The sequence below is a fragment of the Apodemus sylvaticus genome, chromosome 10 (genome assembly GCF_947179515.1).
Source record: "Apodemus sylvaticus chromosome 10, mApoSyl1.1, whole genome shotgun sequence".
NCBI classification, from domain to species: Eukaryota; Metazoa; Chordata; class Mammalia; order Rodentia; family Muridae; genus Apodemus; species Apodemus sylvaticus.
In genome coordinates, this window is record NC_067481.1 from 23,582,396 (window position 1) to 23,600,080 (window position 17,685).

At 45.2% G+C, this 17,685-nt stretch overlaps 1 protein-coding gene across 1 annotated transcript; it reads left to right on the top strand.

The window, feature by feature from the left end:
• The first annotated feature begins 612 nt into the window (after positions 1–612).
• Krt23 (keratin 23) lies at positions 613–16,142 on the top strand. Its single transcript, XM_052196026.1, has 8 exons — positions 613–1,102; positions 6,901–6,983; positions 7,991–8,147; positions 9,675–9,836; positions 9,920–10,042; positions 12,967–13,187; positions 14,027–14,058; positions 15,812–16,142. The coding sequence occupies exons 1-8, from the start codon at positions 707–709 to the stop codon at positions 15,904–15,906; spliced, it is 1,269 nt and encodes a 422-aa protein (XP_052051986.1). The 5' UTR covers positions 613–706; the 3' UTR covers positions 15,907–16,142.
• Positions 16,143–17,685: the final 1,543 nt, after the last annotated feature.

A 17,685-nucleotide genomic window follows, 5' to 3' on the forward strand; every position in this document is an offset into this window, starting at 1 on the left:
TCCTGGAAGCGGAAGGCCGGTCATTCATTAATTAATTATGACCTTAATTGAGGGTTTGTTCTGAAGAGTGATTCCTTTGAAATTACTTTCCATCAAACAGCAGCAGACACAAAGGAATCAGATATTCAGAGCCCTCTCCGTTTCCTTCCGCACGGGAGCAGATTTCTTTCAGGACCTGAGATTCTGGTTTGTTCTGGTTCTAACCTTGTAAGTCTCTCCTACCCTGGCTATAAGAGTGTTTATCTGTGTGTGTGTGTGTTTGTGTGTGAGAGAGAGATTAATGGTTGGTTTTTTAAAAGAAAATCTATACCACACCAAACAGTCTTACTGTGGACTTTAATCTGACCTTTTTTGGGCAAATGTAGATTGGAAATTTTCCACTGCGAGATTAAAAAGACATCTGAGACGCCACACTACCCACCCAATGGCCTGAGCCACGCCTCCGGGTTACCACTGGGAGGGAGGCGGTAACTGGCATATTCATGTGGTTCTAAACAACAACAGCAGAGTGTGTTGGCCCAGGGGCACCTCGGGATTGACCAAGAGGAAACACACATTGCACAATGATAGGATCTTGTTGGTACAGTTGTCAGAGAAGGAAACTCCCACAGCAAAGGGCATAAAATCATCCCAAGCAGTCTGAGGCAGCTCAGTCCTGTTAGTGTCAGAGAGCTGAGACAGCCCTGCTCCATACACAGATGGGACCATGAACTCCAGCCACAGCTTTAAGCAGACCTACTCGGCCTCTGCCCACAGCCTCGGAAGCACCTGGGGGCGGCATGGGAGCTGCCACAGGACCCCAAGTGTCCACGGAGGCGCAGGGGGTGTCCGCATCTCCCTTTCCTTCACCACGCCAGGATGCCTGCCTCCCGGAGGGTCATGGGGGTCTGGAAGCAGCAGTCCCCTGCTAGGTGGAAATGGCAAAGCCACCATGCAGAACCTCAATGATCGCCTGGCCGCCTACCTGGAGAAGGTGAGGGCCCTGGAGGAGGCCAACTCGAAGCTGGAAAGTCGCATCCTTCAGTGGCATCAGGAAAGAGAACCCAGCAACAGAAAGGATTATTCCCAATACGAGGAAAACATCAGCCGCCTGCAGGAGCAGGTAAGACACTGAGAGACCCTGCAGTTCACCATGGTACAGCCATGCCAGACCCAGGGAGGGGCAGGACACTGCGCATGACAATTCTCAGCGCAAATAGCAAAAGAACTCAGCTCAAGTACTGCTCACCTAAACTTTACTGCCTTAAGTATGGAGAAAAGTGTTTGTAAAATTAATTTCCTCTCTATCAATGATGTAGAAACCAGACAGCAAACATTTCAGAGTTACTATAGACTATCTTTTAAACAGCAAAACTGCCTGGCTTTCTACACACTTTAAAACATGGGCGGGGGTGGGGGGACAAATATGTGAGCCTTAGGAGTGTCAGGAGCCAGTCACTGTGCACGTATCACAAAAGATCCAACAACATCACCGATGTGATAAGACTGCTATGTGGAGGTGCACCCTCGGTACACAAGGCCCAGGAGGGAATTTGCTTTCAAATCAGATCAGTTCTGCTCCACCTCAGAGTCCTGGCGACAGTGTGACTCTCTATCGACAGAAGGCTGAGTTAAGCTACTGTGTAGATCATGAGGAAAAAGCTGTCACTCTCTACCAGATATATGGTGATGACATCCCTGGCTATTTTTCTAGAAGCTGCTAGGAGATAAAATGGCTCACACTTCTGAGAAAGGCATATTTCTAGAGGGGGAAAAATGGTAAAATTGGGCATTTAAAACTTGGAGAAGTGAGCTAGTTTATGGAGATACGCTTCCAAAAAAAAATACCCTGCTTCTCAACCAAATGTCTAAAATGCTCAGCTCCTACCTCCTGGGGTGCCTGGAGACAAGTGGAGAGGTGACGATCATTTCACAGTTGTGTTCTTAAATCTATAAACCTTCCCTTTGTATGAAGGAGCTCTAGAAAAATCTCTGCGGAAGCATGATTTAATTCCCCCCACCCCCGGAAAGGCCATCACAGGCTTCCAATATTAATACCATATTATTTCACAATGCTCAGCCATCTTTGCTTGGATGTAGGGAGGACCAATCAAGATAATATAAATCTGTCCTTGTAATGACCCCTAATTATTGAATAATCGGCCTAATAACCAAGTGCGTAATTGCCTTAACTACAGAGTGCGAGGTTGTCTCTGTGAAGAAAACAAGGTGACTCAACCTCACGCTGTTTCATGAAGTTGCTTTGGTTTTTAGAACGGAGGGAAAAGATGATGTCTGCAGATGGAGAACCGGGGCATGGCTTCCAAAAGAAATACCAGATTACACCTGCTCCAACAGCAGAGAGTCCAACCGGAGAGAGAAGTAGGGCGAGGAAGGAAGGGGGAGGAAACAATTATTGAGCACTTCCTGCATGCCAAGCGGTGTGGGGGGTATTAAATCTGTGCAAAGGGTTTTCTGCCTCAGTGAGACGGATCTACATTATCTGACATAATTCTCAAGACTCTGTTAGGAAATTGAAGTTCAAAACTGTGAAATAACCCCCAAGCAAAAGGAGGGGGTGGGGCTTCCACTCTGTTTCAGATGATCCAACCCAGTGTGGTGCCAATTGGCCAGCCTCATACAAAGATCAAATGCATGTGTTAGTCCCAGCGTGCAGCAGGTTGACAAGACAGCCCATGCTACACATAGCTTACAACGTTCAATTCTCAGATCTTGGAAACAAATATTTTTACCCCCAACTTCCAGACCAGGGGACTGAAACCGGATAATTCTTATACCTGTTCTTCTAAATTCTTTAGAATGGGGATTGAGGAGCGAAAGGAGTGGCTTCAGCTGTGAGCAGGGACCGCCAGCCCACTGTCTACGGGGCCAGAACTCTGGATTCTCAGGCCAACTAGGTCAAGGTTCATGTTTTTCTGGACTTGTACTCTCCTCTGGTTTGGAAGAGTGTCACTCTTGGAGGTTGAGGTTGTCTGTCATTCCTGACTTCTGCCAGGTCCTAAGGGATTCCTCAATCACCTGGGGCTGGCCTCTCCCTGGTCCTGATAAAGCACTCTAGGTAAATAGACATTTTACCCTCCTTTTGCAATGTTAAATGCTACTCAAAAAGTCTGCGAGACATGGAGTTCAGAAATGAATCTAAACCTTTTGAGACACAGAAATTGGACATAGCAATAGGAATATCGTTTTTAAAACTCCCTGATAATTCTCAGTATTTGACATTTGGGAGCATGGTCAAATTGTCTATTTGCCTGTGTAGGAGATTGCATACCTTGGGGCAATGATACTCTGCTAAAGCACCAAGTAGATTTTCAAAGAATCAACTCAGGGCCTTGGGGAGAACCTAGGTGCTTATTACAACATATGGTTTAAAACATACGCCTCACATCTTATTTCTCAACCCATCCGCATCCTTTTATGACTACAAAGGATGTCTCCGAAACAGTGACTGTGCTACAATACCAGATTAGGTAAAGCCAAAGAGTGAGAGGACGTTTTAAATGTGAGCTGTGGCTGCATGAGAGGCGGCTCCGTGGTTACCGCTCTTGGAGAGGACCTAAGTTCAGTTCCCAGACCCTAAAAGGTGACTCACAACTCCCTGGAACTCCAGGTCCTGGTGGCCCAATGGCCTCTCTGCCCTTTGCAGCCTTCCGCGTCCACATGTTACACATACACAACACTCAGGCACATAAACATAAATCTGTAAATGCATATATACACATACATATGTAGACAGGAGAGAGAGTTGGTGTCACATAGCCAAGACTGGTACTGGGTTCACTATGTACCCAAGAATGACCTTGAAGCCCCTACCTTTGCCTCTGCTGCCCTGGGATTGTTCTACTTACGCAGTTCTGAGTATTGAACCCATGCTAGGCAAGCACTCCGCAAACTGGCCTTCATCCCCAGCCCTACATGTGCTTGATGCCAAGTACACTCCAAGGTCTCACTCCTGTCAACCATAAGAATGATGGCTGAGAGAGAGGGTGTGGTTACATACCTGGTGTGGGCCTCTCAATGGACAAGAGACCACTTTAACTTGGAAAAGCCAAGTAAGGTCACAGGGTGTTTTGACTTCTCTGTTTCTGGTGTTTGCACTGCAAGGCTGCTCATGAGGATGCTGTCAGTTAGCCTAGTAGCAGGAATGAATACAGTCACTCTGCATAAGAAAGAAAGGCTTACCACAGAGTCCAGGACTTTGGGGCAGCATGAGCAAATAATACCAAGAATAAGAAGACTAGAAGGGAGAAGTCTGGTTTTTAAAAATGCTATAAATCAATGCTGTGGACAAGAAGCAAGGAAATACCTTCAGTTTCCAGTTTTGGGGCAAAGTTCAGTGAACCTTCACCGTGCCTGTAACAGGCCAAGTATGCATACAATATTATCTCATTTATTGTCTTCTGACTCTTACAATTGGTCAGTGCTAGTGGTCAGTAACCATTATTATTGTTGTGGATGAAGAGTCTCCACTGTCCTCACCCAGCTAGTGGGTGACCCCAGCCCTGCTTTTGCTTTGAGGTCCAGACCCAGCATTCTCCCTCCCTACTTGTGAAGGCTGCTATTGTTCATTCATAGGACCAAATTCCAAGTCATTGGTGAAGCTTTAAATAGGACTGGAGTTTTAAAAGGCGCCTTTGTGCTAAGGAAGAGCTTTACCCGAAGGAAAAAGTCCTCTCTAAATAAAGGAATTAGCTGCACAAATACAGGGGGAATGTCACAGGTCCTGCCTCTCCAGCTGCACTGCAAAAGCTCAAAAGCTGTTTCTAATACAAATCCCTTATTGAACAAATGTTGGGACAGAAGCACAAGGGTGGGGTGACTGCCCAACCGTGCGGCCTGATCTGGAAGGGAGCCAGGCCAGAGAAACACAACAGATGCACTCTGTACCAATGCTCCGTACATAACTATTACCCTACTGCCTTTAGACAAGGAGAAAATGACTCCGTTTTCCCAAAGATCATGGTATACATCAAATGTGAGTCCTTCCTCTAACTCCAATGTCCTGTATACCCACTTGCTCAAACACCTCCAACGAGTCTTTTTAACGTAAATAAAATCCATGTAAATATCTAGTGAATCTTTAGCTAACAGTTTAAATGCTGTTTTCAGCAGCATCGTTTGATGGTAAAGAATTCACTGAGTTTGTGTTTTCATAGCTGTGATCAAGGGAATCTTGTCACAAATATTATTACAAATACATCTTCCTGAAGGAGATGTATGTGGTTCTAGACTCTCTGGGAAAAAAAATAATAATAGTAGTAGCAGTAATAATAATAATAGTAATAATAATAATAATAATAATAATAATAATTTTTTATATGAAGACTATGTGAAGTATTCTAGCCCTCACACTGGAAATGTGAATGTATCACTAGCAAGAATTACGTGCACCTATGATGGTAACCACACTTTAGGAAATCTTACCTTGTAGTTACAGTAAGAAAAGACTCAGACTCTGGGGAGATGGCTCAGTGAGAGCAATAGCTGTACACGGTTGAGGACCTGAGTTAGAATCCTCCGTATTTGTGTCAAAAGCCGGAAATAAGCATGCATACCTGTAACCCCAGGGCTAGTGGGGAGAAGGGGGAGATGGGACGGTTGCTGGGAGCCACTGGCCACCATCCTATCCCCAGCTTCAGTAAGAAACCCTGTCCCAAAGGAGTAAGGAGACAAGTGATAGAGCAGGACCCTTGTGGTCCTCCTCCTGAGGTCCTCCTCTTGAGGTCCTCCTACGTCCTTCTGAAGTACATGCATGGGCATATGCATGCACACGCACACGCACACGCACACATGAAGGTATGCACACATGCACACAAAGAAAAGTCTCATCACCCCAACCCCCTTCTCATTATCAGACAGTTAGAAGGCATTACCCTGCTGCACTCTTCTGGTCAATCCCAGCCTGTTGAAGCTCTACATAAATCCATGCTGTTCTCAGCTGTGGTAAGAGAAGGTTCTTATTGCAGTGGGTACTGGTTAGCAGAGACTCGTAACTGTTCAAACTGCTGAGAATAAGCGACAGTGCATGCCCAGCAATACATGACGCATCTATATTAACCTGCCCTGCTCTCCAAGGCATTGAGGAAGAGTAGGCAGAAAGAGTGCAAGAGCCAAAGGATGGGGAGGAGTGCTGTGAGATGCTGCTATCTTCAGGATGTGATATGGCTACTGCACACACGAATGTGCAGCCAGCAGCTAAGATGCCTTCACAGAACCTGCACAAAATCAAGCCAGATAAAACTTCCAATATGGACAAGGCAGGGGCTTGTGAGGCCCTACCCCTAGCTGAGGAGCTGCCAGCGACTGGGGACCACTGGAAGAAGGAGAGTTACTTTTCTTTTGGAGGAGGAATGGCAACTGGTAGTTGGCTGCTCCTCGGTGCATGGCTCACACCCATGCATGAACAGACAATACTAATTGGACTTAGTGGCTAAAATAATAATAGCAATAGCAATAATAATGAAGAAAATAGGGAGAAAGTTATATTTTTTTAAAAAGGCAGTGAAACCAACTGCAGACATGGTTTTACCATGTTTTCCACCTAGCACATATGATTTGAGTCTCATCGTTCTGCTGCACAAAGAGGAAGCTGTCTGGGGTCTGGGGAGATGCCTCAGCAGTAAGAATGCTTACTGCTTTCTCAGAGGACCTGGGTTTGGTTCCCAGCACCCACTTCAGGTGACCGTCTGATTTCCAATGGCTCCTGTACATATATGGTACACTAAAGTCATGCAGACACACACACACACACACACACACACACACACACAAAACCTTTTTGTAAAAGGAGAACAGTTTGCCCGTGCTGAAAGTCACTGGTGGAAGGAACCTGGATACAGACATGTGGCGGTCATGGCTGGATCTGTCCGACTGGAATAATTCTCTGAACATATTTTCCAGATAGTGGATGGAAAGATGGCCAATGCCCACATGGTCGTACTCATTGACAACGCCAGGATGGCAGTGGATGACTTCAATGTCAAGTAAGTCCCTTCCTCACAGAGCTCCACAGAGGGAGAGCCCAGCTTGCCATAACCTGTTGCCAAGATCTGGCTGGATCATAAGTAAAGAGGGGACAGAAGTCACGGGTAATTTAAATGACCCAGGTACACGTGTACATGACAGTATGTGAAGATTTGAATATGAACCCAGAATTGGGTGCTATTAAAAACTTTTCATTTCAGGTATGGTAAGTTTGTTATACCTATTTAGAATATATATATATATATATATATATATATATATATATATATATATATATATATAATGTATGTGTGTGTGTGTGTGTGTGTGTGTGTGTGTGTATCCCTTAAAAAGGATGTACTTTGTGGTATTTAGGGTTGAAGTGTCATAATGTCTAGAATTGACTTTGAACAATTTTAGCAATGAGCAATGCGTATTGGTGTATACTTCTAATCTCAGGTTTTGGGGAACAGAGGAGGTAGGATTGTGAGGTTAAGAGGAGCTGGGGTATTTGTTGAGTTCAAAAGAAAACTAGGACAAATAGCAGGATATTATCTCAAAAATAAGTAAATAACCAACAACCACAGAGGAAATAAACATTTCTTTCATCAATGTGTATAGACGTGACACATATGCAAGGTATTTATGGGTAGTAAAGCAAGGTGATGGTATCGGGCTGTGTGTAGCCTATTCTGTACTCAATTTTAAAGTTGTCACTGAGTCACCACCACAGACAAGCACAGCATAAAACAATGTGCTATGTCTGTGTACACAAACATATACATATACACATACATATACACATACATATACATATATACTTTGTATGTCTGTATCAATGTGCTAAAGAATACATATACATATATACTGTGTATGTCTGTATCAATGTGCTAAAGATGTCCTGTATGTATCAGTAAGTCACTCACTTAAACCTGAAAAGTAAGAGCACCCCCTCTAAACCCAAGTGGACCCTGGCCAAGCCATTGACTTTCCAACAACAGCTTCTTCTTCCCCTCTCTTGCCAAAGGTTTGAAAATGAACACTCGTTAAAGAAAGACTTGGAAATTGAAGTTGAGGGCCTCCGGAAGACCTTGGACGATCTGACCATTGTCACGACAGACCTGGAACAGGAGGTGGAGGGCATGAGGAAAGAACTCATCCTCATGAAGAAACGCCATGAGCAGGTGGGGCTGCCCTGGGCTTCCGGGAACCCTCTCTGTTCCCAACTTCTCAGTCCAGTGTGACCCCATAGTAACAGAAGGGACCTCCACCTGAGTGCCAGGTTCCTCATAAGGAACCACAGAAACATCTACTTTTTTCCAATATAAAGGTTATCTTCTTAGATGTTCAACAAAACCAAGTACAATCATAATTAGCAGTGATTGGCAGAAAAAATAGAAATTAATAATCTGTTATCACACGCTGGTTACCTAGACTTCTTAGTGTAATACTGTAAGAATCAGGAAGTGTGATTACTCCAGCACTTGGGAGACAGAGACCAGATCCTCAGGGCAAGCTGGCTAGCCAAGAGCAATCAAGTCAGTAAGCTCCAGGTTCAGCAAGGGACCCTGCCTCAATAAAATAAAAAATAGAGAACAATAAGGAAAACATCTAATATCAACTTTGAGCCACCACACCCATGAACACACATGTGCATGCAAACATGCAAAGATACATACACACGTGCATCCACACTTCACAAATAGAGATACAGAAAGATCGTAATAAGTGGGATTTGGAAGAAGTCGTAGTCAATGAAGTGTTTGCTGCAGAAGTTAAGGACATTAATTCAAACCCCCAGCACACACATAACACCCCTGATCTGGCGGCATACAGCCCGCTCTAGAGGAAGCAGAGACAGGAGATGCCTGGGGCTCACTGGGCAGCTGGCATCACCAGACTGGAGAGTTCTAGAGAGTTCTATGTTAGATGAAAGACTCTCTTCCCCCACCTTCCTCTCACTCTCCCACCCCCTCATCCACCCCTTCCCTCCCTCTTTCCCTCTTCCTCTTCTCCTTCCTCTTTTCCCCACCCCTTTCACTCTCCCTCTCTCCTCCCTCTTTCCTGTCTCTTTCTCCCTCTTTCTCCTCAATCCATCTCCTGTCTTGCTTCATAAAATGGAAAGTCCCTCTCCCACAAGTTCTTATTACATGTTCCCTGAGGATGCTGTGTCTCGTTGTCATGACTGTGACAAAAACATCTTTAGGGAGGGGGAAATTCATTTGGGCTGAGCATTTCCGGGGCTCCATTCATGGCTACTTGACCCATGTACTTGGGCAGCGTGTAGCAGCATCAGAAGTATAAGGAAAATGGCTTCTTCATTTCATGGTTTCAAGAGATAGACAGACAGGAAGGGGCCAAGGATAAGATCTCTCCGAGGACCCAAACATAGGGGCTTCAACAGCAGAGTCCCAAATCTCCTAAATATTTCTGAACCAACCAAGAAAATGCTAGTAGCTGAGAACCAAGCCCATAGTACAGGGCCCTTTGGGGGAGACATTTTATACCCAAACCATGGTACCTGTGTTATGTTGGTCTATATATTATAAAGTTTTGGAGAAAATGCATGTGATGTCTAGTCAATTTATAATAACTATGAAATTGCCACACCAGCAAGGGTGGCAACCACATAAGCAGAACCATTTACCAATGCCAATGAATGCAGCAATCCAGCCGTCTCATTGTCACTTTCTTTCTCTGTCACTAAACAGGAAATGGAGGAGAATCACTTGCCAAGCGACTTCCAGGTCAGCGTGAAGGTGGACACGACTCCTGGGGAAGATCTGATCAAGGTCTTGGAAGACATGAGGCAGGAATACGAGTTAATAATAAAGAAGAAACATCAAGAGTTGGACACCTGGTTCAGAGAGCAGGTAAGAGAGACGTGACCAGACTTCCCGATTCCTCGATTGTCACATGTCACCACACTGACTCCCTGCTTCTGCTTGCCCCACAGTCAGCTGCCGTGGCCCAGGAGGTGGCCAGTCCTGCACATGTACAGGGCCACCAAAGTGATATCCACGAGCTGAGGCGAACTTTCCAGGCCCTAGAGATTGACCTGCAGGCCCAGCACAACAGGGTGAGTTGAGCTAGGACAATCCTGGACACTGCACAGTCTCCTCCACGGGCCGTCCCTGACCTTCACCCCTGGCCCCAGCTCCACAGTCCCCTTTGGACTTCTCTCATTATCCACTTTCCATTCAAAATGTTCATGTTGAGGACGAGAAGAAATGTGTGTAAAGACATAGCTAGACATTGGCTGAGTAACCCTTTATATCCAGTGCTATTGATAGTCCTTTCCTGGTAATTTCCTGGAAATTGACCTTTCCTGGTAGGTCTTTAAAAAAAAAAGATTTATTTATTATATGTAAGTACACTGTAGCTTCAGACACTCCAGAAGAGGGCATCAGATCTCGTTACAGATGGTTGTGAGCCACCATGTAGTTGGTGGGATTTGAACTCAGGACCTTCAGAAGAGCAGTCAGTGCTCTTAACCACTGAGCCATCTCTCCAGCCCTCCTGGGAGGTCTTAACCTTCTCATTCTGACGAAAAGGAAGCCAAAGCTCCAGGCAGTAAACAAATTTAACAAAGGTCACAAGGCTTGTGAGTTGCTGGTGGTGAGGTCATGTGATTTCAGAGGTGGGGGATGCTAGACAGCCCCCCCATGCCCATATATATTGTCTATCAGCCCTTACCCCACTTATAACCAGTATCTTCCCCAAACTCCAATAAATAGAAACTCAAGCATGATAGGTAGCAAATTTAGCTGCGCTGACTCCAATGTACTCTTCTGCTGACTGTGTATGTGACCTGTCACCCACTGCCCTGCGTATGGTCTTGAGTGTAAGCCATTTCTATTTTCATTGCGGTTTGGTAAGATGCTTTGTATAAGTGCTGTTTCCAAAACTCATGCTATCATTTGATCCCCTTCCTATCTACTGATCCTTCTGATCATCAGCAACACAGCTCTGAGAGCATCATCAATGCAGCTTTAGCCTGCATTTTGAATAGGCATAATTAGTCCATTTGTTTTGTAAAAAAAAATATGGTAAATAACCTCATTTTATAAATTAATCATAGTGAGGTCAGACATCAAAGTGTACACCGTCAGCCAGGCATGAGGATGCACGCCTATAACCCCAGCACTTGGGAGGTTGCAGAAGGAAGATCTCTAATTCAACACCATCCCAGGCTGTGGAGTGAGGGCCCTGTCTCCCATAAGAATATACGCTGTCCAGGTGGAGGTTGTGATCACGGTGCGGTGCTCTGCAGGGTCCAGTGTATTTCAACCACTCTGTTTCACAGTAGTCCCAGGGTCAATATGGCTCTGAAACCTGCGTCTCCCTCTCTGGCACTGTGCGCAGCACTGAGAATTTCATGATGAATATTGAGGATGTAAACCATAATTCTACAAATCATCTAAATATATGTATGTCGGGTGGGGAAGACTGCACGGAAGACAGGGAGACAGAAGGAAGAGCTGCCACCTTAAACACCATGAGCACCACACAGCTGAGGAGCGGTCTGAGAGATGTGAGGAGGTGCTTTATGTGGCTACAGGTTGGAGAGGAGCGGGCAGCTGCAGGTGGAGGGGACGGCAAATGTAAAAGCCAGGGGACACAAGTGACTTCCTGCAGCATCCGGGAACAAAGATAAAGAGAGGAGAGAAGGGGAGAGGAGAGAAGGGCAGGGAGGGACGAGGAAGGGAAGGGGGGCAGTGGGTCAGGTCACAGTGGATCCAGACAGCATGGGGTTCTGTAGGCTACCTCGGAGGGGAGATTTGGAACAACCAGTGTAGCCAGCAACTTGAGGAAGTCTGTGGTCCGTGCAGGGAAGCAGGGAAGTTGGATGGTGGCTGAGATAGAGTGTAGATTCAAGGCAGAAAATCAAGGGAGGATCATCTAGAAGAACTCAAGAGAGGATCATCTAGAAGAACGGACAGTAATGAAGGCAGGGGGCAGAGGAGGTGATGGTAACAGACAGCTCGTGTCATCAGAGGTGTTGGGTCCCTGGACAAAGATCAAGTCCGTGACTAGAAACAAGGGTGACCGACGGTTGGTGTCCCCTCCAGATGGCTTTCCTTCCTCAGTGAGCCTAAGGGCTGAGAGGGGAGAATGTGAAGAAGAGGTGTAAGGACACGGGGGAAGGGAGCCAACAGGCCTCTGGGAGATGAGAGGAAGCCTGCACCAGAGGAACACGGTTTGCTAGCCAGACCGCGTCAATGGGAGCCCAGCGAAACTGAGCAGCCATTCAAGGGTGGGGAACTAATACAATTACGATTTATCTCCTTAAAATCAAAGTTCTCCAGAAAAGCAGGCGGTGAATCCATACAAAGTAAGGGCTTGATCTCAAGCCTACCTGAGGTGCTGTCTTTTAAAGTTTCAGAATTTTCCTCAAAAATGATAGCCTGGCACTGTTGGATATCAGAGACTATCACTTACAGCCTAGACTAGATTTACCAAATGACTGGACACTCGGTTTTCCTTTGAGTTTAAGATCAACATCTAAGTTGTTTTTAAGCACATGGGAATGTCCGAGGTAATGGTATAATAACGCTTGTGGACATATTTATCCTAAAAGTGTTACTCACTGCTCATATTGAATTCAAGTGTGGTCACGTAAAACCACGCATTCTCTATTGCACATGACATCACTCTGAGGATGCAACCCCTCTCCCTCCTGGAATTTCCCATCTAATTAGAGATTAAATAGAAACATTAGGAATGGTTCGAAGCCAGGCAGTTCCTGTCTGATCCCCAGTGTGTAAACTATCAGGGCTAGGGGATACAGTGGTGTTGTCAAGAGCTCCCTGACACAGTGGCTTAGTGCCAAACACGGCATCAGAAGACCCAGCACTGACCCCAAGTCCCAACCTAGCCCCATCTCTCCCCAGCATCACCCACAATGCCTTGCAAAGAGGTCAGAGGAAGTTAACTCTGAGCAAGCCCGTGCTGCTGACACCCCCAGGAGACTAGTGAATGGGTTATCATCCCCTCTTTCAGAAATCGGCTTTGGAAAACATGCTGACAGAGACCCGGGCTCGATACTCCTGCCGTCTCCAGGACATGCAGCAGATCATCACCCACTACGAGGAAGAGCTGATTCAGCTCCGCCAAGACCTGGAGCGTCAGAACAACGAACACAAGGTGTTGCTGGGCATCAAAACCCACCTGGAGAAGGAAATCGCCACCTACCGCCGGCTCCTGGAGGGAGACACTGAAGGGTGAGGCAGGGGCAGCGGGAACTTGCTGGACAGGACGGGATGTGCATGGATGTGTCCCCAGGGTCTCAGCCACAGTGGCCCTAGAGAGAGAAAGACTTATTTTCTCTGGAAGATTCCTGTATCAGGCCTTTCCTTAAGTCTGAGCTGAAAGACTGGTTCTCCCTGGATGTGAAAGTTTGTGCTCAGAACTGTTAAATAAAGCAATGGTTCAAAGCAGAGATGGGGGAAGGATGAGCAGGTTTGACTGTTTGTTGTGTTTCTCCAGCAGAGTGCATTCAAGTTGAGTTCAAAAATAAAAACCAAAGGCAGGGGAAGGGTTTTAGACTAACAGCAGAGAAAGATTTGCTAAGAGAGTCAAGATTTTCAAACTGCTATTTCTGACCATTCCCAAAACCATAGCTAGCAATTACAAGGTCCATGTGTGTCCTCTGGGCCAAAAAAAAAGGCGGGGCGTGGGGGGGGGGGATAAGGGGAGTCAGAAGGGTTTTTTTTTTCAAACTACATGAATACAATGTGGTTGGAACTAACTACCCCCAGTCCGAGGAGCTCAGAAACCCCAGACTTGAGACGCAAACTCCAGAAAGGATATTAGTGGCTGCCAGAAGCTGGAGAGAGGAACAGGAAGACCTGGAAACTTGGGAGAATTCTCCTGACATCAGGGCTTCCGCAAGGTGGCCCTCTCTTCGGGATCTGGTTGCCCCCACGACCTCAGGATCTCGAATCTGTCAGGTTCAATTATCCTCGCTAAAAAGCTGAAAAGTAGCAAGGATTCAAAGGAAGGGCCAACGGAAGGGCTGATTGTTGCTAACGTGACTTTTTGTTTCTTTTTGCCTTCTTAGGACCATGGATGGATCTGAGTCAAGACTGAAAGGTAAAGGAGAACCTGTCTCCGTGTCTGTCTCCGTGTCTGTCTCCGTGTCTGTCTCCATGTCTGTCTCTGTGTCTGTCTCTGTGTTGGCTCTCACTCTTGCTTCAGCTAATAGGCCTGTGTACCCACTCCATATCAGTCACAATTCGTACTCTGCTCCCAAATGTCCTCAGCTCAATTTTTATTTTACTCCTGGACGGCTAGAAAATTTCAGTTAATAAATTAGGCACCACAGAGCAAAGTGGGCCCTGGTTATTTTATCAGGGGAATGCTAAATATTTCTTATTTAAAGAGCTTAGGAATAAATGAATTAGGGGTTTGGAGTGGGTTTTTTTTCTTACATATTTTCATGTACATAATGAGACATTTTGAGGATGGAAACCAACACTAAACATGAAATTTAGTAATGTACATACATGTGGCCTATAGACAGACCACATTGATCATATATACATACGTATATATGTATATATATACATTACATTATGTATGTATACATATTATATTATGATTATATATGCATATGTATATATAAGGGGTAGGAAACCCAATACTTGATGTATAATCTACTGTGTCCTGACAGGAGGCTTGATTTACATATTTCCCCTTGTACATTAATTAATGGTTATGTACTAATAATGTATATGTGTATATTCAAATATTATATATAATATTTATATAATTATATGTTTATATACTATTTTATATAATGTATATAATTTTTTGAATGAAGTAAAGTCTTGCCATGTATAATGCTCCCCATAGCATCATGACACTGCTTCAAGAGCTCAGGAAGTTAGAGCATTTAGGACATTGGAATTTTGAATAAGAGACAATCAGCTTATATATGCAAAGTCTTTGTAAAGACATAGATTGAAGTGATGATTGTTAGAATTCTCTCTCTCTTAAATAATGATGTCTGTTAACTAGACCCCTGAGAACTTACATCACGTCAGTTCCAAACCTGGCTGGGTTGAGCAGTAGGGGTGTGAGATTTGAGTAGGGAATCAGGAAGGATGTGTTCTGCGGCCAGGTGAGGTTGGGGCTGTAATGCAAGGTATCCTTCTCTTGAATAGGCATTAGCAATTCAGAGAGCCCAAGGTGAGCTGACCAGCTCAGAGCGGCAGATCTTACTGCCCTGTTTCTGAAAGCTTGGACAGGGGTCACAAAACTGCATCTGAGCTATGTCCAGGGTCAGGAAACCCAATACTTGATGTATAATCTACTGTATCCTGACAGGAAGCTTGATTTATAAATTTCCCCTTGTACATTAATTAATGGTTTCCACTCTTCACTGTGGCCTAGAACCAGCTTATCACTGTGTCAGCAAAGCACTTAATCAGATCGGGGATGATGCCTTTGAGAAGAGTGAGCATCCCTGGCTTCTCACGCATCCTGGCCATGTCTCTAGAACTTAAAACAAGGTGTCGCGAATGGCATGCAGTGCTCTTTAAATGCACAGTCCGTAGTGAAGAGCCACGGAGCCCTCGAGAGTAGAAAACCCTCCTCCAGAGCTGGTGGCCAGAGATCAGCTTCTGTACCAGGATCCTCCGGATCTCCAGAAAGTAGCATTTCTCAGAGATCTCTGCTCTCTGGAGGAAGCAGGAATTTCATCCAAGGTCAGGCCCTTCCTCCCTGTGAGAATTTTGCAAGACACAGAAAACATGCAGGGACTGGGGGCAGGGGGTTGAAAATGAGCTTGGCGTAGATGAGGGGGCAAGCCCGGCAGTGACCTCTCTGATGTTCTCTCCCTCAGGATCTACAGCTTCAACCATCAGGACCATCACTCAAGAGAGTGTCAATGGAAGAATAGTTCTTTCTGAAGTAAATGAGATCCAGAAGCACATGTGAGGCCAAGAAGTCACTGCCTGACGTAAAAAATAAGCCCACATTCCCCCTTGCGGAAAGTCCTTGCCTCAACTCTAATGGGTGAGTCTCGGCGGAAATCCTTGGAGTTTTCGGATTCAGAAACTTTTCTCTATAATGGTCTCACAGGACTTCTCATGATGCTCTTAATATATTGTTGGAATTTTTGAGTGAAAGAAGACGTTTATAAATTAAAGCGCTACTGTCCTCCTCTCATGGTACATGTCCCAGGCCCATCAATGTGCATTTGGTTTGGAGCCAATAAACCTCCACACAGGTGGCATCCTGCCTTTTCCTGTCATCAGGCAAGACAGGGCCTCGGGGTCTTCCTACTGAGATGTTTGTGGAGCACTTCCAGGAAAGACCCAGAGGATCTTCAAACACCACGTGTCCCCAGTCACCAAGTGCTCGGCAGAAGGGTCACCCTGAAGCTATGCAACCAGGGGTAAGGCGTGGTTCTTGAAGCTCTCTAGACCCTGCTAGCAGAAAAAAAGGATACATAGAGAAAATAAGCTTCTCTAAGGTGGACAAACATATGTAGGGAAGTAGCTGAGCACATAGATATAAACTCACATTATGAAAGGAGATTAGGGGTGGATTTCATTAAATTGGAATGCTAAGACCCATGGCCAATGCCAGGAGCCAAGGGCCTATGGTGATCTATGGCTGGTGGCTAGCCAACTGGGATGATGCGCTCCATACCCTCAAGAACAAGCTATTGTCTCAGAGAAGACTAAGCCATCGGTGTAGGGCTGATTCAGCGGGGCTCTATTGGGGGAACAGAGCAAGAAGGCCACTCGTCTGTGAATGTCATCAGAACGGAGAATGAGGGGACACCAGCAGCTTAAGAGACAAGCATGGGATAGGCACATGCCAATTTTGTGAACAAATAACCTGATGCCCAGAGAGGTGAGGGTGTTTATCAGCTGCTCCCCAGGCTGGTGCTGCTGAATGGGGGTCTACATCTCACGGACCCTCCATGGTGCTGGATGGGGAGGGTCTAAATCTCACAGACCCTCCATGGTGCTGGATGGGGGTGGGGGTGTCTAAATCTCATGGTCCCTCCAGCAGTTGTTAAACTAAAAGAGGATGTAATTGAGCTCCTATCCCATCTACTACATTTGCAGCATCTCAGTTTTAAATTGTTTTCACACTCTCCTTTTTGTTTTTTTAAGTGTGTTTGATAGTTTGATCATCACCTGTCTGTGTGTCATGAGCGTACAGTACCTGAGAAGGGTAGAAGGGCGTTAGCTCTCTAAGAACTGCAGTTTCGGATGGTTGTGAGCCACCATGTGGGTGCTGAGAACTGAACCAGGATCCTCTGGATAAATCATCCAGTGATCTCAGCCACTGAGCCATCTCTCCAGCCTTTAATAGTTCCTTTGAAAGGATGACTTATGATGATTTCAAAACTGAGAATCTGGTAAAAAAAAAAAATGATTCTGTTTCCCTTTAAAACAACAATTGGTGTTTCCAATATCTAATCCCACCAAAATGGAAAACCATTTAACCATCTAGATTGAAAAAATATATATAACAAAGAAAATAGGTCAGTCGCATCACTAGGAACGAAAACAATAGAGAGAGATTTAACTAAATACCATGAATCAAGGTATAAAATTTTAGGGGTTTACATTTATGATTTGACTGTTTTGGGAGAAGGCAGAAAGACAGCAAATATTCTTTCTTTCTTTCTTTCTTTTTCCTTTTGTTTCTTTCTTTCTTTTTTTGTTTTTTTTTGTTTGTTTGTTTGTTTTGTTTTTC

What these genes read in the sequence shown, in the direction of transcription:
- Krt23 (XM_052196026.1), top strand. Translation starts at nt 707, where the DNA reads ATGAACTCCAGCCACAGCTTTAAGCAGACCTACTCGGCCTCTGCCCAC. An exon ending in TCAGCCGCCTGCAGGAGCAG is followed by an intron (nt 1,103 to 6,900) that starts GTAAGACACTGA and finishes CATATTTTCCAG; the next exon opens with ATAGTGGATGGAAAGATGGC. An exon ending in ATCTGAGTCAAGACTGAAAG is followed by an intron (nt 14,059 to 15,811) that starts GTAAAGGAGAAC and finishes TCTCTCCCTCAG; the next exon opens with GATCTACAGCTTCAACCATC.